The sequence below is a fragment of the Acanthisitta chloris genome, unplaced genomic scaffold, assembly GCF_000695815.1.
Source record: "Acanthisitta chloris isolate BGI_N310 unplaced genomic scaffold, ASM69581v1 scaffold774, whole genome shotgun sequence".
In the NCBI taxonomy this organism is placed as follows: Eukaryota; Metazoa; Chordata; class Aves; order Passeriformes; family Acanthisittidae; genus Acanthisitta; species Acanthisitta chloris.
The window spans coordinates 28171-52851 of NW_008670767.1; the positions used below are offsets into that span (position 1 = coordinate 28171).

The 24681-nt window shown below is 38.9% G+C and overlaps 1 protein-coding gene across 1 annotated transcript; it reads left to right on the plus strand.

The window, feature by feature from the left end:
* Nucleotides 1-22677, plus strand: PLA2G4F (phospholipase A2, group IVF). The gene is made up of 20 exons (XM_009073778.1): nucleotides 1-111; nucleotides 4368-4440; nucleotides 6201-6337; nucleotides 6865-6993; nucleotides 8432-8472; nucleotides 9059-9101; nucleotides 10302-10368; nucleotides 10646-10815; nucleotides 11411-11524; nucleotides 12028-12065; nucleotides 13390-13525; nucleotides 14251-14387; nucleotides 15504-15726; nucleotides 16280-16394; nucleotides 17609-17746; nucleotides 18232-18339; nucleotides 19258-19452; nucleotides 19782-19948; nucleotides 20998-21184; nucleotides 22448-22677. Exons 1-20 carry the CDS (start codon nucleotides 1-3, stop codon nucleotides 22675-22677), a joined length of 2559 nt encoding a protein of 852 aa, XP_009072026.1.
* The last annotated feature ends 2004 nt before the right edge of the window (nucleotides 22678-24681 follow it).

Sequence of the window (24681 nt, forward strand, 5' to 3'; positions counted from 1 at the left end):
ATGTTCCATGAGGTGCTGCGGGGCCTGTTTCCACCCAGAGTGCTGCCTGTTCTGGCAGCTGTGCTGTTCCAAAGGAAAGAGAGGAAGGAGACTGGGTTTTATCACTGGCGGGTAAGACAAATCATGGTGCTGTCTTTGAGGTGGCATTCCTTAGCCAACGTGTTCAGGAGTGACTTCCTCTTGCTGCATGTGTGCCAAACAGGTCCTGCACTTCTGCAGCATTTAAAAAGTTTGTTGTTATTCAACATTTCCTTCTACTGATAATGCTAATGGAGATTCCAGGTCTTCATTAAATCTAGGGTCTGAGCGAGGCAATGCAGAGCAGGTCTATGTGTCCTTAGATTTTGGGGAACAGCATTAAGGTGGTGAAAAGTACTTTTGGGGGGTGAGTGTCCAGAATACTGCACTTGTCATCAGTAGTGATAAAGTCTTGTTTATGAGTTTTCTTGCAAAATACCCTTGTTTACAATTCCCTTTCTTTTTGCTTTCTATCTCATTCCACAGGGATTAATGATCTCAAGTAGACAAAGATTAATGATTACTTCAGCCCCTGTTCATAATACAGTGCAACCACAACAGATAAAGTGGTTTGGTGTTTTTGTCCTTTAACTGGTGTGAAATCATTTCATTGTATAAGACAGTCTGGCCAATAACTGATTTTGAATTAGACTAAATGTTAGGGAAGGAGTCTGGCTAGGAGATCTGACCTGCAATCTGATTACCAATGTCGTGTTGTCTCATGGCAGCCCCCCAATCTGCAATTTAAAATTGAGGTGATCGTTAAAGGCATACTTGCCTGTATGCCTTTCTGCATGCTGTGTGATAGAAATTATCGTGTTGACTTTTTAATGTTGTTGTTTAGTACTTTGGAAATCGGGGTAGAAGAGGCTAGTGTTAGCCTCCATTAACCTGTAAACCACTGAATAGGATATTTCCCCTCAGGCACTCTATAAATAGAAAAAAATTTGACACTACTTAGCAAACTTGTGCTGGCTGGTAGGGGGAGATTTTGTATGGACTAATGGATAGCAATTGAGCAAGGAGTAGGGCAGCAGATTGCCCTTTTGGATTTGTAGGTGAATTTGACTTGATCAGATCTCTTTTAGTTTTCCAGAGTTTAGCCTTAGCTGCGCACTTCTAAAGGCAAACAACAATAAACTGAGAGTGAGCCCAAGGTTTGCCGCAGTGTTGTGTTACTGAGCTGCTAGCAGTACTCATCACCCGACTTAATTATAAATCTTGCCTGCCAGAAGACCATGGTTCTTATGGCTGGGTCTGTAACTCCCTTTTTGTGACTGCAGGTGCACACTCTTTGGGGAGGAGGGAAAGTGCAAGGAGTACCTAGGAAAGCCAAGGGTTTGCTTTTGGATTTAAAAAGGAAACTTGTGACACTTTGGCCACAAGGAAGGGAATGGTGGGCAGCAGTGCTTATGTGGAAGCAGGAACAAGATGGGGAGAAAGTGCTCCATTGGTAAAATGGACATTTCTTTGAACTACCTGATTTGCCCATTAGCTGAACACAAAATAAAATATGTCTTAGAAGTTACATTTTTATTTGCTTGCATTTATTTGCTATGACAACATTTTTGTAATGAAACTGGCGTGCTTATGATGAATAATCCACATGCACTGAGAGATGTGGAATGGATCCCAGTGCTTACTGTATAAAGGCAGGTATTCTGGATAATGAGAGTAACTACTGCTGGGTCATGTGCTGGGATTATGTGTTTTACAGTCACTTGCTGCTATATCAGCATCTTCAGATTAGATGAAAGGTACAGACAGTTGTTATCAAGGTTAGGTATGTGAAAATTCAGTCTTGAACCCTCATCTAAGGATTTAAAGGTTTGAGGTTTTTTTGCTCTCCTGAGCTTTGGAAAAGAGCAAACTAGAAATTGTTACCTTGCATCAGTCACATACATTGCTATGCTGTCACATAGACTGGCGTAGGCAGAACTATCATCATTATTTGTTGCCCATTTGCCATACAGATTTATTGACTGTCTTTTCCCCAGTCATTCAGATAGAGCATATATGATATTCCCATGCTTCATTACTTCTGCAGGCTCACACAGAAATGTGCTGTAACCTTGCTGTGCCTTGGCTTAAAGATAAGTACAAAAGGCATGTGAGAAGGTTCTGGCATAATTGACAGCACAGGCATAGGAGACCAGTCTGTTGGATCATACGCCCTTATATTATGATCTGGTTGTGAAAAATGTATCCTCAGCTTAATGACTGCCTACAAATCAAAGGTTGTTAGAGACCTTTGGAAAGGACTTTCTTTTGAGCATGTAACTATATTTCAACAGACGGTGTGCAATAAAAGGAAGATAGGGTGTTCTGTGCTTCCTCTGCTGATAGCACCTGAATTCCAGGTGAAAGCCAGACTAAGTGTGTGAAGATTGTTTTCATGGCTGTGGGGATGTGATTATGTAGTTTTATTTCTTAATAAGCTGAAGAGTTGCAGCAAATTTAGGAAGTTGATGAGACTAACATATGCAATCTTGAATTTCTGTCACCAATCCATTCCCCAATTTGATGAGGTATAAAGGTCAGACTTTGCCGGAGAAACTAGTGCCAGTGATTGAATAAAAGATAGATGATTACTAAAAGTTTAAAAAGGAAGAAAAACTGGCATCTGAAGGGTGGAGCTCATGATGAAATTCATTGTGAAGGCATGTCTTGCTCCCAGAAACACATAAGGGAATGAGTATCTTCAACATGTCAATGCTGCAAACAAGAGCCCTTTAAGATTTATGGTAGTATAATTGGAGTTTATTTGCACAAATTTAATTTGACACCTGCATATGAAGTATCTTAGATTGGCACATGTAATTTTTGCCCTTCGCTTCTTGGTCGGGGGGATGGTACCCAGTCCAAAGATGTTCAGTATACTATGTATGCCTTGGTTTTATTATATTGTTCAAATCCTGTTTGGCAAAAGCTGGCAAGTATCTCCAAGTGATAAGAAAAACTCACCAAGCATGTGACTGCTTAACAAACATAGTATAGTTCCATTTATCAGATAAGGGACATTCGAGAGTTTAACAGTTCAGGGTTCACTGCTTTCATTGACATCCCATTTAGTGATATGTAGGGCCTACATTTTCATATACTATTTCTTCAAATCATAGAATGGTTTGGGTTGGAAGGGACCTTAAAAATCATCTCATTCCAATCCCCCTGCCATGGGCAGGGACACCTTTCACTAGACCACAAAGCTCAGAGCTCCATCCAGCCTGGCCTTGAACACTTCCAGGAAGGAGGCATCCACAACTTCTCTGGACAGTCTGTTCCAGTGCCTCATTTGTCAGTTTGCAGCATTTTGTTGTAAGTGAAGATCCTGTTGAATTCAGTTGTAGATGAATTCTTATCATATCTGAAATTAAACTCTGGCGTCAAGTTAACCATGTAGAAAATTATTAATGTGAGGTAGTGATCACTTGTGAAAAGCATTTTGAAAATGTTATTTAAGAATAGAAATAGTTCTTAGCTGGCCAGGATTGTGTCATAACTGATGAAAATGAGGCAGAATCCCATTCTGTTCCTGAGCCTTACACAATTACTTCTGTGCAGTCTCTGTACTAAATCACCTCAAGCTGTTTTCTCTTGTCTTCCCCTGCCCTCTCCCCACTTCTCCTTCATGATCTTCTAGGATCTGGTCAGGCTTTTTTTTCCACTTCACATCTGGGCATTTAGATCCTAATATTACTTTCCAAAAATAGTCTCCGAGAAGTTTTCAAGAACAAGGATTTCATTTTGATCTGTGCTGGTAAAGTGGTATGCACATTCAGAGTGCTGATAGCAGTAAGAGTCCAGAATGAAAAGCAATTTAAGTTTTGTCTTTTCTTGCTCAAGCTGCCATGAAGTATGTGTTCCTGCAAGAAACTGTCTTTCATTTCCTCATTGTAAACAGTGTATGCCATGCTGTTAAGATTCTTGTCATGTCTGCCCTTGGCTTGCATGTGCCCTTGGCAAGTCATCTCTGACTAGCTGAGTCATGATTATAATTATTGGAGCAGCTTCGGTATCTGCTTATCCTTCAGCAAGAATGTACTAACGAAAGAATTAAAATTGTTCTATAATTAGAGGAATCCCTAAATAAAGTACTTATTTTCTGAAGTACATGAGGAGTTAACCTAAGATATCACTTGTTGCTTTGCTGAAAGGGAATTGAGTTTTCTTCTAGACTCCTTTACTGTTCCTCCAGGAAATTGAAAGTGCTGCATATGTTCCCAAACTGACCCATTAACAGTTTATTTTGGGCTGACTGGTCTGATCCATTTCTCTGGACTTACACTAGTGTGATTATAGCACAGGCATTGCAGTGGAGTTACATGCTGAGCTTGTTCCTCTCTTTTCAGCGGGAAAAACATCCTTACTACAACCTAACAGTAAAAGTCCTCCAAGCCAGAAACATCAAGGGTACAGATCTGTGTAAGTATTTAGTCAAGATGTTATGAAAGCAGATTGTTTGTTCTGTGTATACCTCTAACACAGGTAGCATTGTTAAGGGAGATTCTTAGTTACATGCACTGTATTGCCTTTATGTCTGAACAAAAGCTTCTGTTGTAGAGCATTGTGTGTATGTTAAAAGTGTGATGTGAGGCCAAACTGCAGATTAAGCCTGCTATTTTGCAGAACAAAATCAAGTAAGTCCTGATAATGTTTTGCTTCTCTGCTGCTTTACCTGTTCTACTGTGGCCCATTTTGTATTCCTTTCTCTGGATTCAGCCTTCCCCACTCATGGCAAGTTTCACCCTTCCTCCTGCTCAACACTCTTCTTGAATCTGGAAGTCTTGAATTCTGTATTCCAAATGTTTATTTTCTCAGTCGTAGTAGTGTTTTCTTTCATGTACCTGCTATTTGTTTGTCATTGAAGCCTTTAAAAAGTGGGTGATTGACTGATTCCAAGACAAACTGCTTTTTATCTCTTCCTGATTTTGATAGCATGGTATATATTCCTTTCCATTTACACATCTGTGTAAAGACCTCAGGGCTGTTTGGGGCATTTTGATTTTTAAATTTCATTTGAGATTTAATTACTTGAGATTCAATCCAGTAAGGTAGTCTGCCTTAAGTTTATGTCTGGCATCCAACATTGAACTACTTGGAATGCTAAATAGCTGTTCAGGGAACAGAAAACCCTCCTGAAAGGCTGAGGGCTAGAATCACACTGTGATGAGTTCTTTTTTTATGGCCTTTCTGTTCAGCTGGAGTGAGGAATGGTTCCCATACTTGCATTGTTGAAGAGACCCTAACTGGAAGAAAGAAGGACTCTGAGACACAATCAGTTATTTTCAGGGAATGGAAATGGACAGCTTAGCTCCTGGCCAGATTAGATGAGGTTATAGCAGTGGTGAATGATGTCTACTTGGACCTTAGTAAGGCTTTTGACACTGTCTGCCATAAGGTTCTCTTAGAGAAGCTGATATGCTGGGGGGCAATCAGCTAGAAAACAGCTCTGCAGAAAAGGACCTGGGGTCTTGGTGAACAGCAAGCTGACTGTGAGCCAGAATCATGCTCTTGCTGCGAGGGAGGCAGACAGTATCCTGGCCTGCATTAGAAAGAGCATTGCCAACAGGATGAGCAAGGTGATCCTTCCCCTCTACTCAGCACTGGTGAGGCTGCATTAGGAGTACTGTGTCCAGTTCTGGGCCCTCCACTGTGAGAGAGATTGGAACTGCTGAAGAAAGTCTAGTGAAGGGCCACTAAGACTAAAATGTCTGGAGCATCTCTCATGAGGAAAGGCTGAAAGATCTGGGACTGCTTAGCTGGCACAGCAGAAGGCTCATGGGGATCTCATTGTTGCATATGAGTACTTGAAAAGAAGGTGCTAAGAGGATGGAGCCAGGCTCTTTCAGTGCTGCTGAGTGACAGGACAAGAGACGATGTGCCCAGGATCAGCAATAATACTTTTTTAAAAGTTGATGTTACTAATTTTTAATAGTAGTCTCTTTTATTAAGGGCTTTATATTTTGAATCAACCAGAAAAAAAAAAGAAATATGTGTACCTCATTGTCAAATTGCTTCTGTTTAAAGGCATGTACTTTATTTAAAGGCTTTTGCTTTAGAAGTCCAGCCTTAAATTTACGTTTTTCTGTGATGCAATAAGATCTAGAAAACAAGGAGCTCATGAGAAAGAATATGTTTAATTAAAGTTGTTCTGGTGTCTGTCTCTACACTCTCTGCTCTAGTGTCCAAAGCAGACTGCTATGTGGAACTAAAGCTGCCCACTGCATCTCCAATAGTCTCCCGAACTCAGGTTGTTGACAACTCTGATAACCCAGAATGGAATGAAACTTTCCAGTATCGAATCCATAGTGCTGTCAAGGTAAGGAGTGCACTTTGTGGACCTGGTTGGACTACCTATATTTGTGTACTGGCTTGCTTTTGATACTTCATTCAATACCCTTAAAACCAGTGTTGCCATTTTTTTTGGGTGCCGTATGTACTTATTGTGTTTCTCTTCAATTTACCTGCTCTGAGACAGTGCTGAGCAGGAAGTGATAGGTCCTGGCACTTATCACTAGGAAATGATTACATCCTAATCATGGTGAAAGAGTGGAAATTGCTTTTGCTTCCTCAGGCAAATCTATGCCTAAAGCTGGTGGAGAGTATTGTCACATGCATTCATCTAGAGCCTCTCTCTAGTTGGGAAGCTCAGAAAATGTTTTAGCTAAATGCTGACAGCTGAGAACATTTTTTGCCTAACTGTGCTGTAAATAGTGAATTTTCTTCAGGAAAGGGAAAGGGGAAGGGTATTGATTAGTGCACGGTGTCTATTGTATATGGCTACCCAGGTTTGTGGAAGTGGTTCTGTCCCTTCATCTTAGACTGTTTGTTTCTGTTTGGTTTTAGAACATTGTGGAATTGACACTCTATGATAAGGATGTCCTTGTCAGTGATGAACTCACGTCTATCATCTTTGATGTAGGAGGCATGAAGCTGGGTCAGCCCCTGCTGCGCACTTTCAGGTTGAACCCTGAGGTTAGTCCCTGACTCGGCTGTGAATAACTGCATCTCATGATTACAGAAACCTGGCTGTTCATACTGGTTGATTTATCTGCAATTGTAGAAGCCAAAAGGGAAAAATGAATCAGCAGGTGATGACAGTATATTATGGCTTCACTGACAACTAAAGTGTTTCTAAAATCCCTAGTGATTTTGTGTGTGTATTTTTGACAGATTTTGAAGTGTCCCAGCTAAATAAAAGTTGGGATTACTGCTTTAAGAAGATGTTAAAACATCTTGAAAACGAATTGATTTTTCAAGAGACTTAGAGGATCATAACCTGCTTTTAAAATGAAGGGCATTTGCACTCAGTTATTGTTGTAGAGACTGCAGACAGTCTTATTTAGTTCATCATCATCAGTCTGCAGTGAAGAAGTTCATTGCTGCAAAGGTTATCTGTATATCTGATAAGTCAAAAGCCTAAGAAAAGCTTATTTTCTCTGAGTTATGATTAGCATATTTAACCTCTGCTTCATGTGGGTGACATTGGTGTGTATCAGCTGCTCTCAGTACCTGCACATCTGTTTATGGACTTACAACCAGACAACTTACTTTACATAGGTAAAATCACATCACCAGTCTGATCTCTTTTGTAAATGCTGCAAACACATTGCTACAACAGGTCTGGTTTAAAGGTGAGCTAATGACGTGTTTTCTTGAGAAACTGGGCTTCAGCACGGTTGGTGTGGTCAGAAGTAGGCTAACTAGTGTGCAGTTAGCAGGGGTGTGTTGGTCAGTGCCACAGGTACTACAAATGATTTGTGATCATGGAAAGAGGCTTAGTAACTTTCTTGTTCCCACTAATGATATCCATTTGCTGAATGCTTAAGTCATCTTGATCTGTAATTATGGAACTAGAAATTTCAACTTTAGTCAAGAGAATTACCCAAAGTGCCTTACTTGGTTATTTTAAAAGGTGCTTCAGGTCTGGTATCAAACATTTGCTGTATGCTACCGTAGGAGTAAAGGTGGCTGTAGAAGACAAAGACAGCAATGAGCTAAGAGTGCAAGCTGCTGAAATAATAAATGGGAGGAAGAACAGAGCCTCATGTAGAAGCTGTTTTCAAAGATGGAACTGCAGTGATACTTGAGCCAGAAGAGGTCTTTTTTTCTTATTAGCAGAGAAATGAGTCTGAGAGCCGATTCTTGTTTGTGTGCACTTGTGTCTTCAAACATAGATGTATCTCATCATATAGGACATGTCCAGAAGGAGAGGAATGCTTACAGAGCAACAACAGAAGTCATAAATTCAAACATTAAAAAATTTGACTGGAGCTTTTGTAAAAGCAACAAATCCAGTTACTGTAACAACAAGTTATTATAGTAACATGAAGGAAGCTTAATCACTTAGAAAAATGTCTCATAATTATATTCAAGATCAATGGTCACCAGTGTACAACTTTTGTTTTCAAAGGCTAATGAAGAGCTGGATGTAGAGTTTTACTTGGAGAAATGGTGAGTCATACCTGAAGAACTTAATGAACTTGCACTCTGCAGATATGTTGTCTTAATTCCTTTCTTTCTGTGCAGGGACAGTCTTGCCCATAAAAACCTAGTGCTTTCTAGTTCTCTGTGGTGTTCAAGTTGATTCACTAATGGTTGACCAAGATATTCTTAATGCTGCAAAATTTTGGTGGTACCAAAAAAGAAATACAATTTTGCTGGACTTCATTGAAAGTAAATGAACCCTTTCTGGATGAGTTACTTAGAAGTGGAAAGCTTTCACAGATTACTTTGCAATATATGCAAATGAATACTTTATCTATTTGACAGTTTATCTAAGCTCAGCTTTTCTCTGGTTTATCAAAATAACTGAAGTGGGCAGACCTTATAGTATATGCTTACAGTTGCAGATAAATATGTTTCTTCAGTATTTCCCACCCCATATTGTTCTGTGAAGGGAAATATACTTGGTGTTTGCAGAGATCTTCCACACTGTGGTCCTTTGCACCCCACAGCTTATCCAGGCAGTTAGCTTGTAAAGTAGGATGAAGCAAATTAAAACCAGAACTCGTTTACATTAACTCTCTTGCTTTCACAGCTCAGATGCCCCTACAGAGGTATTGACCAATGGAGTCCTTGTGGTGAGTACATGAAAGTCAGAATCATATATGTTGTGATTTAGTCCTGAAGGTAAGATTTTAGTAGCAGGAAGACAAAAACTGTTGACTATTCCACTCCTGCTCCCAAATCGTTCCTATTCTCTCCAGCATCTGCCTCTCTTTTTTTAATTTGCTGATTTAAAAATCTTCCTAGATTTTAAAACTAGATACCAACTCACAGAAAGGTGTGGTTTGGTTTTTGTTGTTTGTTGGATTTTTTCAGTCTTGCTGCTATAAAAAATGTAAACAAAAATGTCTTTAGGAGGCAAGTGAGTATTGAAGGTTGTACCAAGTTTTCTAGCCTAGTTGCTGGCCAGGTGTAGTTATCTTAACGTGTATGATTTCTAAGCTTTTATCAATCCCATTAGTAAGCAGGTGATGCCTTCCACTCTCAAACTTGAGACATTTCATCTTGACGAATTTGTCTATTCCCTTGGGATAATCAATCTAAGAAAATTGGTGTGTTATACACTAAAAGTGCAGGTGTTACTACCTCTTTTCTCCCTCCAAAGAAAAGGGACTGGACTGATGTTTGTTTTTTGTAAGGAGAAAAGGATAATATTAACATATTTTTTTCCTGAAAAAATTAGTGGCATTTAACAGCACAGCTCTACAAATTATTTCATGGGAGAGAGGCTTTTGTGTTCTGATTTCCTGTAGCAAACCAGTCTTACATTCAAGCAGTGGAGTAGTTTCTTATCTTTTAGGGCAATTGTGGGCAATTAAGTAGCTCATCTACTGTTCTAGAAGGGAAACTGATGATTGAACGGTGTGAGAGGCTAAATTTCATGAGGACATGGACAAGTCTGGACAAGGAAGTCATGGCAGAATTTATGAAGTGCTTGCTTGGATCTGAGCAGGTTCTGAACAGGTACTCACATATGCATTTAAAAAAAGTAAAGCAACAGTAAAGCCCCAACTTGTAACTATGAAGTACTGGTGGTAAAAAAGCCCCAACCAGTAATGGGAATAGGAAGGGTGGTTTTGAATTTGAAACAAGAACAGATAATCCTGTCCTACTGAAACAAAACTTGCTCCATTTGAAATGACAAAGCAATCCTTAATGGAATTTTTTGACAGCTTGCAGGTGTAAGCCTACACCTAATATAGTAGGTGGATTAAGCTTCAACAAAGAAGTCAACTAAAAATCTTATAACCAGAGCTTGTTTCTTCTTTTCATAGGTTCATCCTTGCTTGTCTCTGCAAGGCACTGTCAACAAAGAGGAAAGCACAAGAGAGAAAAACCAAGGTAGGGCTGCATGCAGAGTTTGTCAGCTCTACTTTTCAACATGTTTATTCCTTGAGGGAGAGGGGGGACTTGATTCTCTCTCTACATGGTGCATTTTGATTTACTGAAATCTGCTTTTAATTTTAATACTAAATAATATCAGGTCACTACCACTGGATACCACACAATAGAACTCTTTCTTGTGTTTTCATAGTCTCAGCTACACTTAACAAGTACCGGATTTTCAACATTTATTTAAATGACTCCTGTGGCTGAAACTTCTTTTTCTAATGCACAGGGAGCTGTGAGGTCAAAGTGTCTGTCCCAGGGGCATATCAAAACCAGCTGTGTATTCCTTGGACACCAGACAATGAGAAAGATTATGGAACCTCATTTGTCTTTCATGTGGATAAAGAAATGTGTCCAGAACTGCAAGTGGAGCTGGAGCAAACGATATCTGTCCTACAGGTAAGCATCCTGTGCTGGCTGCTACAAAGTTTACAGCCCACTTTTGAATAAATCCATTCTGAAACTAGTGCCGTAGTTCCATGGAAAGGTCCTTAAACATAAATTGAATGGCCTTGATTTGATCATAAGAAGGCCAGAGACTTATTTAGATGTTCAGGGACATCAGGTTTTGTGTTTTATTCAGGTACCTGTGGATGTCAAAAGCTGACAGAATGCAAGTTCACTTGCTTGACACATGTCAGAACACATCAATTTTTGGAGGAAATTTTGTACTTGGAGATGAAGATTTTTTTGTTTGTGGCAGACATGTATATTAAAAAACTCCAACAAACAAATAAAATACCCCCTAAAAGCAAACAAAAGGCCCAAACAAACCAAAACTAAACTATAAAAAAAATGTTAAAAATTATTTGAGTGACAGAAATAATCCTGTCAAAGATCTGTCAAGCACACAAAGGATGTGCTTGAAAAGCCTTAGACTTTTGGATAAGATTTAGCTATAAAAATATTAAGGGTTGGTTGCTCTTTTGACATATGAAAGTCCTATCTTTAACTTTTTTTCTGAAGAGCTCAAATAAAATTTTGTTTTTACTAGGATGGCGTGAACCCTGATATTGAAAAGCATACTACAGTTCTGGGACTGGGGACTGTACCAGTTAATTCCCTTCCTGTTGGAGAAAAAGTTGATAGAGTCGTTTCTTTGGGAGAGGTACTGTCAAGATTTCACACTTGGTTTAACATGCATGTGATAACTTTGTCCTCCATTGCTTATGGAGGACTTTTGGAAAGTTAAACTACACGTAAGTCTCATGAGTATTGCTTTCTTGGATATCTAGAATGAAATAATGAGATTAGTCTGTTCTTCTAAAAATGTTTTAATGGTTGAGTCTTGCCAAATAATTGCTAAGTTCATCACTTTCCAAAGCACAAAGTCTGTCAGAGTGTGAGAGAAAAGAGGAGGAGAAAAGCAAGAAGCTTGCAGAAGAAATAGTTTCTTTCACACTGCTCTCTGAGTATGTTTTTACATTCTGCAGAGATTATTAAAAACGTCTAAAATAGGGGTAAAAGAAAGGTGTTTCAGAGATGTCATTTCATGGGTGAGAGTACTGTTCTGGTTAGTGTCTGGTGAGCCCATTGATGTCATAACCTCTAGTTAGTAACTCCACCTGTGTAATGGCTTTCAGTCACAAGATGTGCTCTCTCTTTTCACAGGGACAAAGTTTGAATATGAGTCTGAAAGCTGAAGAGAGGTAAGTGGGAAACTCGAAGTCCTCTAAAAATCAGGAAAGGCCTTTATCCTCACAGTAAAGGAGCTGAGTGAGTCTCCTCACTGTTCTGTGGTGGTCTGTTCTCTCCATTGATCTCTTGGGATAAAGAAAAATATCTTTGATTATTTTTCTTCTGAAGGCTGTGGCTCTTCACTTTGCGGCTACTATCTATTGGATTGGTGTCAGTCTTGCTAAGATCTATACAAATTTTGTGTTCCTAATATGTAAATGTTAAATAGCTGATGGTTTAAGCATTAAGTAGTTTTTAAGGTGCAGATAATTCCCAGAATATGTGCAGTGCTGTACTGACAAACAGGAAAGGCCATCTCTGTGTGTGAAGAGCTTAAACTATAAAATAGAGAAAGGGTGCAAGAAAGGAGTAAAAGGAAAGAATAACAGAAAACTGAGAAGTTGGATGTTGGAGTGGGATCCGGACCCGGAGTAACGATGAGTCTCAATATGAGTATGGTCGTTCTCCTTTATTCTTAGTGCTTACAAGATATATATAGATATTCACACAGTGTACGTGAACGCAGCGGATACATGATTGGTTTATTGCCCCTGTCCAAGTGTCCAGGGCAAACTTATGATTGGTGCAAGCTGGTGTCTGTCTACACTCCGGGATTTTCCCTGGAATTCCAGGCAGCTTGTTGACACCAGACTCGGAGCCGGTCAGAGCCAGCTCTGCCAGGCAGAGCTTGCTCCTTATCAGCAGGTTCAAGGCTCGGTCACTGCTGCTGTAGGCCTTACACCATACTACAAGCTGGGTTGTCAGCTCCAAAGAGATCATGTCCCTTTTCGCATAGCCATTCCTCCACAGCTGGCTAGGAGGTTGATAGGGTCATTGGGTATACAGTCATCAACTGAAGGTCTTGCTTTAATAAACTCATAGTAAGTTTATTATATTCAGTTGCCCCCTTCTGCCCCTTGAGTTCAGAAACTTCTGTTTTAAAATTGCGCTTCCTCTCATTTCACCATCACATGTCAATACAGTGATGTCAGTTGCTCCTTATACAATATTTTTCACCTACCGAGAATGTCTTCTTCCTTTGTGAAATTCCTGAAGCTTAATCTGAACACTGTTTGACCCAAGCTTTGTATTTAAACACTAAGACAGAAATACATTTAATTTTTAATTCCAAATGCTGTTGTACAAGCTAGATGAAATTTTAGTATATACACCATCTAAGAGTTTGATCCAGTGATTCAGATTGGCACCTAGATTTTGTGTTCAGAGAAATTGCTTTTCCATACTAGTTACAAATCAAAAATATTTGGGGGGATTTTGTCTTAACTTCTATTTCAGCACTTGGGATCTTGATATACGTCTGGGTTTCGACCTCTGTAGAGAAGAGAGAGAATTTTTGGACAAAAGGAAGAAAATAGTTTCTGAGGCACTGAGGAAGACTCTTCACTTAAGAGAATCCCCTCTAAAAGATGAGGTATTGAGCACACTGCTGTACTGAGATTGGTAAAATCCTTTATTCTTGGTTGATAACCAGGCAGTGTAAGAATCCTTGCCTGTAACCAACAGAAAACATTGTTTACATTCACTGTGGTTTGAGATAGATCCCTAGTATGTTTCTGTTCTGAAGTCTCAAATGTTATATTTCTGAAATTTTGAGGGGAGTGTGTGTTTTGGAACATAAAACATTGAAATTTCACAATGCATGCACTTTCTTTAGTTGAATTCTTATATCTTGGGTTTTGGGCTTGGAATAACATTGGGAAAGTTTGTTTCAGAATGTTTAAATTGAAGCTCAGACCACAGGAATAGCTTCCTAATTGCTTATTTGAGGGCACTTACCTCTAGATAGCCTGATACCTTGCTCACAGGTATTTGGCTGCTGTTATAAGAATAATTGGGGGTTTTTGTTCTTATATGTAAACTGTATGAAAGCAAATGTGTGATAATACACTTAACAATTTCAGTGACTGTCCCTAAGAGATCCTGCTATGTTTTATAGTAAAAAGTATATTTCAGTTATAAAATAGAGAAAGGAGCTTTGCTTGAAATCGAACTTGAAATTATTTTACTGAAATGTGAACAGAAATAGATATTTTTATATCTTCTTTTTTATTCAAATGGGACTTAAATGGCATTAATTCTGTAATTTATTGGCAATCAAAAGTCTGTGGTTGTGACTCCTGGCTTTGCTGTCTGCAGGTTCCAGTTGTAGCAGTACTGGGGTCCGGAGGTGGAATGAGAGCACTGACATCATTCTATGGCAGTCTTGCTGGGCTTCAGCAGCTGGGCCTTTTAGATGCTGCTACATATCTGTGTGGGATTTCTGGCTCTACTTGGTAAGCTACAGGCAGTGTAGATTCCAGAAAGTTAATAGTTTAATATGGTAGTATTGATGCAAAATGAGGCCAAAACTACGTTTGTGCCATCTGTAGACAGGTAGCAAAGTCAAATATTTTCACCTATGAGTTTTGTTGGGAATCCTTAAGAGTCTAAGAGGTTCATCATCATGTCCAACCCATATAGTTAGTGGCTAGATTTATGAATCTGCTGCTTGTGTAAGTGTGGCAGTTGAATATTAGAACATACTACGTTAATAAAACTGCTGTATGTTACCTCAGAGCCCTGACTTTATAAACCTTTCCCATTTACCTGCTCTTACCAAGGAGATAACTGAGATGGTGCAAGTCACTGGAAACATGTCCACATGGGCCACTGTCATCACCTTCCAAAATGGCCTCAGTGGCTGAAAATAGGCATAGTACTGTCTTGGCCTTTGGTGGATTGGAGCAACGTTAGACATAGCTAGAATGTTTCAGTAGGTCTGTTCTTGGAATCTGTGATGAAGTCATGCTTTGTAAGTACACATTGTTTTTGTGAAATTATTTCACTGAGAAGTTGAGCAACCTAACAGTGTAACCCTCTCTTCCAGAGCTTTGTGTGTTACATTGACTCCTATGTACCTAGTTGTCTTCCACTGACATTGTGCCTGCCCCCTTTGATTCAGAGATACTTCCAAATAAATCTAGGCATCTGTTCATATAGATAGCCAATGGTCCAAATTATTTTTCTCCTATAATCACACCAGTGTTCTGATTAAGGCTATGGCCTCTATTGCTGCTTGCAGTAGCACTCTTGCTGTCAGCCAGTCTGTCATGGTTGTTGTTATAGGCTGGAGTTAATGTGTTTATGAACTGGTTCATGTGTGCTAGCATATGATGCTTGGATCATCCTTGGAAGGTAGATTAACAATCAGGATGAAGTTGCCCTGTAGGTGTTGGGGTTTTTGGCCCATTTCAGAGTTCAGAGATCCTTTATCATGGTCTCTTTGCTCTTCACAACGTTTTGTCTTTTAGCTAGACTCCTCAAGTGCTGCAGCATTAATTATAACTAGCTAAAATTATTATTTAGGTGAGGGGTTTTATTGCTGATGATATTAATATAAAAATTTTCAGGTGTTTATCAACACTGTATCAAGACCCTGACTGGTCGCAGAAAGACCTTCAAGATGCAATCAGAAGAGCTCAGGGTATGGTGTCCAGCAGCAAAGCAGGGGCATTTTCCCCAGAACGACTGAAATACTATTTCCAGGAACTGAATGCAATGGAGATTAGTGGACGGAAAGTTTCCGTTACAGATTTGTGGGGCCTTATTGTGGAATATTTCCTACAACAGAAGGTAAAAGAGTTCCTGTTTGGATATGTACTGCTATTTGTCTTCCAGGTGGGAGCTCTACACACCCACATGTTTTGTCAAGGAACCAATTACTCTCCAACTTTGTGAGCTATTCTGGCATAGGTGGTGTTGTGGAATAAGCGTAATATCTTCTTTAGCAAACAACTTTGAAGGCATATAGATCAGTGCTATAGAAAAATGCTGTGTTTATTTGAAATGACTGCTATTAAATCAATAGCTTTTGTACTGGACAGGATAAGCCCGAGAGAATGAGGTTGGCCTTCCAGAATGGCATTGCTGTGAAGTATTTGCTATGTAATTGGGATCGGAAATCAGAGCCATAACTAGTTTATTAATAACATTAGGCTTTCTAAACATGCGACTGCAGAGGTATCTTGGTGAAATCTAACCATATGCCTGGCTAGTGGGAGGAAAAGGGACTTTGAATTAGCAGTATTGTTAGTCAAAAATGCTAAGCAACAACTTCCAATTATCAAAGTATGGGTCCAGAACTTACCAGAGTTAAGTGTGTTTGTCCTTCCTTGCTTGTGACCAGGAAGATTCATCAAAGCTATCTGATCAGCAAGAAGCAGTAAAATGGGCCCAGAACCCCTATCCTATTTATGCAGCTGTCAATGTGAGACCAAATATCAGCGGTGGTGACTTTGCAGGTATGAACATGGAAATTTATATTTGTTTGCTAAAATCAATACATTCCTTTCACCTATCCAGTTCCTTGGGTAGTGAGCTGCTGACAACAGGAAACGTGACTCAAGCAGCAGCTGGTGGTGCAAGAGGCAATAGGATACTGATTGGCAGAATGTTATCATCCTGATAGCAAATGTCTTCATCATGGCTAAAATGTAGAAACAAGACTCAACTCTGCTGGCCACTCCACATGTTTTGCCAGAAACTGCCTGAAATTTTCAGGAGCTGAGAGAGAAGATTCCTATAATGTGTCTGTGTCTGAATCAGAGAATTGGAATCCTTGGTAATTAGGTGACAGCTTTCTTTTATAGTCTCAGATAACAAATTTGTGTAGGATTCATGTAAAATGATGGATTGACCACAATCAGAATTGTGGGGTTTAGCAGCCGGAGTTCTTACTGTAAGAAAATGAAGACCAGTCCTTCACTGAAACTTTAAACATGATGCACCAACTGGGGATAGATACAGGGAGAAAGGAACACAAATGCTTGTGTCCACTTGTGTACCACTATGGGAAATTTTTGCTTATTTGTTTTATTCTGAAGGAATGTGTGTGCATGACAATGAATTTGATTTGATCAAGTCTGCCAGAGCCCAGTAAGCATTTGGACAATGCTTTCAGACACATGCTGTGATTTTGAGGGTTGGTCAGTGCAGGGCCAAGGTCTGGAGTTCAACTATTTGTGGAAATCTTTCAGGCATGAGAGGACACTTTGATAAACAGACAAGCAAGTCTGACACAGTGGGTCAAATGAGTTTTCAGGTCAGTACTGTAGTAGTTTCTGAGAGATGGTATGTAGTGTGAGGAAAAGCTGAGAAAGATGAAGTAGCTTCCATTTGTGATGGAAAAGGGAGCCATCAAAACGGTTTAAAGGTAAAAGTGAAATAGGCAGGTTATTTATGCAGTAGCAAAGTCGAGATGGAGCATGATGGGATTTTTTTCCTCAAAGGCCAGGAAGAAAGGAGCTGGTAATTAGTCAATGAAAGCCTGTACAAGAGTTTTTGTTAATCATGTGTAGATAGAGGCTTACTAAGAACAGGGCTAGGGAACTCCATAGTGATGGTGAAAAGTGGAGGGAGACTCCCTTCTATCTCTCCTGTGGGAACAGCTATCAATCAAGTATTTTCACTTATGTTTACTCTGAGATGAGTAAATATCCTGTTGGCTTGTTCTTAGAATGGTGTGAGTTCACTCCTTATGAAGTTGGATTTCGTAAATATGGAGCTTTTGTCCGAACAGAGGACTTTGACAGTGAATTCTTCATGGGACGGCTCGTTCAGAAACATCCAGAGCCCAGGATTTGTTTTCTACAAGGTATGGTCTTATGATTATGATTAGAATAGGGAGATGGAAAGGAACTATGCTGCTTTTGGGACTAGTCAACCCAAGCCCATGGCTTTCTTGTCCCTTCCTGAAGAACCTGTAGAAGTGAAAAATGCCAAATCTTTCTCTAGAAGTTTAGGTGTTTGTTCATAATATGACAGTCTGATGTCCTGAGTCTACAAGTTGACTATTATGAAGTTCCTGTCAAAAACATCTGCTTTGTTCTTCCTGTTCTCTTGCTGTCTTTTCCTTGCTGATAGCAGAACTTTTCTCTTGGAGAAATTGCTGCATTACATTATCATATCAGAATTTGTCACATGATTAACTCAAAGGTTTAAACTCAAATATTACCTGTTAGAATAATAGGGGTCAAGTGACAGCTCTCTCCCATGATAAATGGCAGCTGAATTATAGGCCTTTTTGTTACACTGTGAAAAGCCTTTTGAGTATTACATGATTCCCTATTTCTTCTGTAGGAATGTGGGGCAGTGCCTTTGCTGCCAGCTTGGATGATATCTGCCTGAAGGTGGCTGGTATAGGACTGAGCTTTCTGGATTCTTTCAAAGATGTTATCAAAGTTGTAGGTAAGAACATTCATGAATATAGCTGGATTTTTCAAAAGATTTCTGGTTTTGGAATGATCACAAATGACATGATTCAAAAATGTACTTTATGTAGTTTTCAAGATGAGCATAAAGAATGGATTTGGACAGATCTTGCTTGTACTGTGTGTTATTCCCATTGATCACACATGAAGTGAACAGAGGAGTTATGTTTTTTAAGTACACTTTCTCTTCTTTTTTTAAAAAAATTTCTCTCTGACTTTCACTATAAATTTGGCTAGTTCTGGGAGCTGTCTTAAACACATATTGCAGTGCAGGTGTCCTAATCATGAGAATAGGAAGAACAGAAGCTGGACTGCTAAGCAGGAAGTGGAAAATAGGTTTTCAGTTTCCCCCTTGGCCTGCTTTTTGTAATCTTGGATAAGCTGGTTATATGTGTATGCATTGATCTCCATTTGTACGTTGCCTTCCTAGCAGTGAAAAGGAAGCGTATCAAAGGCTGATAGCTGGTCTCTCCACTTATAGCCTTATAGTAAGTAGTGGAAGAAGCGAATTTTTTTTTCTCCCTTTGCAGCTCTATTTCCACTCCCACCCCACCCCTTTTGTTGTTCTGTAACTGTAAATGCTACTGTGTGCAGCTAACTGCTGTTCTCTTAGGAGACAGAAGTGGTTGCCATTTGGTAACAAGGGTTTCTTTGTGTGGGTTTGAAATGAATTTGGGCAATGATTTGTGAGTAATACTATTCCTGTTAAACAGGGCAAGTAAATTAACTGACTATTGAATACGCAACTTACTGAAATTTCATTACAGTACTCTTATTAGAGGGCAAATTCAGCCTTAAGACAGCTGGTTAAATATCATAGAAAAAGGTCTGATTGAAATGTTAGAGCTAGACAAGCATTTTGTATGTGTTCTGCATCCTTCTGTGACTTGTCCAGATGACTGCCGACGATTCCATTTCCGAGACCCAGCTCGACTGAAGACTCGCTTTGTTACACCTGGAGGCCTCTTGTTACAAATTTTTCAGGATTTCTTCAAGTCCCGGGTCACGTGTGGAGAAACCTTCAACTTCATGCAGGGATTATATCTTCATAAAGATTATGTTAACATCAAGAAATTCGTCACTTGGAAAGGTAAACGAGTCTGTATGTATCTGGGATATTAAAAAGTGTGTTAATATTTTGTAATATTAATGTCACAGGACATAAGTGAGCTTGACTTTGTTCCACTGAAGCCAGGGAATATACCCATTCTTACACTATACCAAAAAATTTGACCCACTATGTATATTCTGTCATATAAGGCATGCTCATCATCAGACTTTACAGGTCAGTCTCAGATGAAGGTGTGCATTGGAATGTCTTTTTTCTTCTTGCAACACTAGCATAAGCTTCATTTATTGCTTGTACTGAGAGGTATGTAACGAATCAATTTAGTTACTAGTGTTGTGAATGTCTTTCAGGTACTCATCTGGATGCATTTCCCAATCAGCTGACCCCCATGGGAAAGAGCTTGTATTTAGTGGATGGTGGCTTTTCTATCAACTCTCCCTTTCCTTTGGTGGTTCAGCCAGAGAGGGATGTGGATGTTATCTTGTCATTCAATTTTTCCTGGGATGCTCCATTTGAGGTGAGAGATGTAGCTGAGCATTGTTAAATGAAGATGAAAGCAGAGAATCATATTCATAATGGCAGCAGATCAGTTGATGCTGAATACAAACACTAATCAACAAATGAATTAAAATAAATCCTCATGTTTTTCATGGAATCATAGAATAGCCTGGATTGGAAGGGGCCTTAAGGATCATCTAGCTTCAACCTGCCATGGGCAGGGACACCTTCCACTAGGCCAGGTTGCTCAAAGCCCCATCCAGCTTGGTCTTGAACACCTCTAGGGACGAGGAGTCCACAGCCTCTCTGGGCAACCTGTTCCAGTGCCTCACCACTCTCACAGTGAAGAATTTCTTCCTAATATCTAATCTAAACCTACCATCCTTCAGTTTACAGCCGTTTCCCCCTTGTCCTATCACTACATACCCTTGTGAAAAGCCCTGTTGCAGCCCTCAAGACTGCTATAAGGTCTCTCCAGAGCCTTTGTTCTCCAGGCTGAACAGGCCCAGCTCTCTCAGTGTATCTTCAAAGGAAAAGACATTTCAAACATTGTTTTGCTATGCTTTTTACTGTGAAGTTCATGAGGAGATGGAAAGCTGACAACTGTAATAAGATACAAAAATTTTCAGAAGCCTAAATAAATGCTAATGTAAATTTGTTTGGCTCATATGATCATGGTTATTTAGATGTATACTTCTAAAGGAAAAGTGGCTACTGGTGGTTTTCTTCAAGCAAAAAAGTTATTTTTTGTATATACAAGTGTTCATTTTAAGTGCAGGAAAGTCAAGATGACTAGATTTACAATAGCAAAATATCAAAAACTTCAGATGCAAACTGTTGATATTTGGTAGCAGTTCTCAGTTCTGGTCTTCATTGTTCTATGCCACCAGCCAGAGAAATTGCTTCTGTTGATTTGAAGCTGGATTTCTGTTACTTTTTATTCTTTTCTTTTTTCTTCTTTGTGTTTTTTTTCCAGTGAAAGTCTCTCTCCCCTTGAGGACTGCGGTTAGATGATCTTAGAGGTGTTGCTAGTATTCTGTTGCAATTATTTTTATTCTTTGACTATAGGTTTTAGAGCTGACTCAGAAATACTGTGAGGAGCGGGAAATTCCTTTTCCAAAAATTAAATTTAGTGAGGAAGATGAAAAGAAACCAAAAGAGTGTTACATGTTTGTGGATGATAATAATCCAAAGGCTCCGATTGTACTTCATTTCCCATTGGTGAATGACACATTCCAGAAATACAAAGCTCCAGGTAAGGGAACTGTATCTTAAAGAGCTCTTTTTACAATCATTTGGATGTGTTAATGGGGAAAAACTCAGTGGGCTCAGTGTTTCTCCTATTGTTCTTCTTAATATTACTCTGTAATTAATAAATTGTTGCTTACATTTAAGGTGGAATCCATTTCCACTAGTTTTTTTGAAGGAAGAATGGGAGAAGAGGCTGACAAAAAAGTAAAATCTAATGGCTGGAAGGATCAAAATTAGCTTACATTTTTTGCTTCTTTCTGAACCTTCTTCCCTGGTGCCTGATTCTGTTACTTCTAGTTACTCTGAATATAAAGAAAAGGACTATTAAACAAGTTAAATAAGAAGCTCATTTCTTTATTGAATATGAATAAAAAAACTAAGCAGCAAAGTGTTGGGGACCAATCTGTATGTCAGATCATGTAATTCAATATTAATTGGCCTGTGCCCTTGTAGCATGAGATCAAGTGATAAATGATCATTTATTGTGATTAATATAGACCTTAAGGCTCACCTCAGTCCATCAAAGAAGAGCACTGGAATGAAACATAGAGCTGTACCTTTAAGACAAGGCAGGCAAAAATCAATGTCCTTTTTCTTCCATGTGGGGAGGAAACAGCATGCTGAAGAAAACGTTTGGAATACATAGTAAAGAACAGGCAGAACTGGTGCTGGCAAGGGGAATGTAAGCCATGCTATTAATGCCATCTATATTAATACTGTAATGATTTCCAGGCTCTGGCTGCATTTTCTCATCAATGATGAAGAGCATTATGCTTGAATGTGACTCAGAACTATTGTTTCTGTAACAGCAACAAGCAAAAGTGTTTTTAGCAGACTACAATCATCTTTCAAGTTTGGTATTTAAGTGATAGGGTGCTAAGAAATTGTTACCATAGTTTGAAGATTATATACCAACCTCCTAAGGTCAGTTGAACTCAGGGCATGTCTTTGATTTTAGTGTAGAACAGCACTTCAGGAAGAATTGGGATTTATATTGCCTATTTTGAAATAAACAATTTATCACAATGAAAATGTATTTTAGTACTGTATTTTGGGGCCTAGTGGAAACAGAAAGGGTAATAATACTTTGCCTTCAACTTTCAAATATTTTGGATCTTGAAGGAACTGAAATCTCTGAGGAAGAACTTTGGGGAAAAAGTTGAGGTTCAACAGAATCATCTGTGATATCCTCCTTGCAGGATCCAAGTAAAATGAATCTACCACAGCTGGAGTTTTTTTCTGATTTTATTTTTCTTTCTTGCTGAAGGAGTTGAACGTGAGTCGGAAGAAGAGAAATCCTTTGGTGACTTCATCATTGAGTCAAAAGATTCTCCTTACCGTACACTAAATTTCACCTTTGAGCCGTATGATTTCAGCAGGTTAGTGGAAGTGAATCACTACAATGTTCTGAACAACAAGGACACTCTCTTCAAAACCCTAAACCTGGCTCTGCAAAGGAGAAAGTTGAAGAAAATGATGAATAAGTCCAATACATAAGCAGCTTCCAGAGCTGAGGATACAGAGAGGCTGCAGTGTACAAAAGCCATGATGTTCAAGACAGAACACTGAAAATTAATAGCTGGAAACTTGTCTTGGGAAGGGAGTAGCACACGTGATGCTAATAATTAGTTGCAGATAATGTGCTCTGATGAAAATTCAAGGGATTTACAGTACAATATGCCTGTTGCTTCCTTATATTTGGCAGAGTAAGAAATTACCTAGCCCAGTTATCTCAGTTTACATTTTTTGATGCCAGATGACTGGGGAGGTTTGTTCAAACAGTTCAAGCATCTGGAGAATAATATTTCAAACTCCACTGAGTGATGCACCTGTTTTTGTCAAAGGTGTGTTGGTGTTTGGGGAAACACTGATTCCCTTTGTACTTTTACATCTTGCTTTTTGAACTTCATGAACTTTTACAATTTACATCATCTTGCAAGGAACTCCAGAGATAATAACTATGCACTGAGGAGGAAATGTGTCCTTTTTCTTTCAACTTTCTACTGGCTGATGCCCACGTACTCTTCAAGACTGAACGGTCATTACCTGCTTTCCATTTTTGCCATTCATAGTTTCAAAGATCTTTGTGACGTTTCCTTCCTACCCTGCTCAAGGATTGTAATGGCTTTTATTCTTCTAGAAATTCAATACTGAGCACCTTATTTTGGGAAACAATTTGCTTTTGAGGAAATAATTGTTCCTTTTTTTTTTACATTTAATGATTAAAAACACAGCATGGGATTGTGTTGCTTCTGCCTGCAGTTTGATCATCATGAGATGATGCAACTATGATGAAAATGCCATAAGTCTTACCTTTCTGTGTAAGAGGGAGGAAGACTTTGAAGGATTTGAATTAGATATTTTTTTCCTTATACTTCAGCTTGCAATTCAGCCAGACATTTCTTGAAGGAACTTATCTGTCTATATATTTTAGAAACCTCAATATTCAAGGAGGGCACACCTTATGAATGTGAATGAATAAAATAATGTCAGATGCTGCTGTGCTGTGGGATAGAATTTACCTCACTTTGCATAAAGCTCAGAGAAAAATACTGAATTATGCAGCTGGAAAATAAGTAATACAAACCAGTGGCAAACAAGCACTGTTTACTTTTGTGGCTTTTACATTGAGCTGAATGTACTGATTCTGTATTTGTAAACTTGAGACAGGAGATTTGTCTTATAAAATGATGTAAAGGCTTATAGATGGGTATGATTCTTGATATATTTTTAATATGTTTCTCTTTTAATAAACATTAGTTTTGCTCAGTTTTTCTTATGAACATTTGTATTGATGTATTTTTCTTTCTTTCAATAAAAAATAACCAAAAAAGTCAACATAGTAGTATACTGAATAGTTTCTTTTATTAGCACGTACTTACTAAAGCTGTAATAAGAGAAACAGCAGCTTAACATAATTTTTCTTTATAATTGGTGCTGCACAGCTACCTGCTCTATAGGGTTTGGACATCTGTCATATTTGCTGAGTGACCTCTGTATTGTTTTTCCACATAAGATTTACAAGTATTCTTGTCTCAGCTGCCTTTCAACCTGCCATGCCTTTGAATGTTTGTAGTAAGGTAGGATTTTCCTTTGTTTCTCCTGAGTTGTTCCTTTTTTCCCCACTTTTTTAGTAATGTGAATCTGTTGAACTGCATGGTTTGCTTTATTTTTACATTTTTGTTTTTGAGGTTCTTTCCTAATTGGAGACACTTGGACACTGTGGAGATATAGGTGTTTAAATACCAGCTTATAGACAGGAAGGTGAAATATTTTTCTCCAAGATTTCTACTCAAAATTGCTAGGCCATGTACAATGGAGTCATTTAAGGCACAGCTTCTCTCTAAGTTTTTCCCCAGTAGTGGGGCTTCTTTGTTGGAACAAGATATGGGGTCCTAATAGTTAATTTTAATTTCCTAAGCTTGTGTTTAAGTAGCCACCTCATTTGACACTTGATGTTATGGCAGGAGAGTTGTCCACAAGTGTGTGCACTCACTGTAT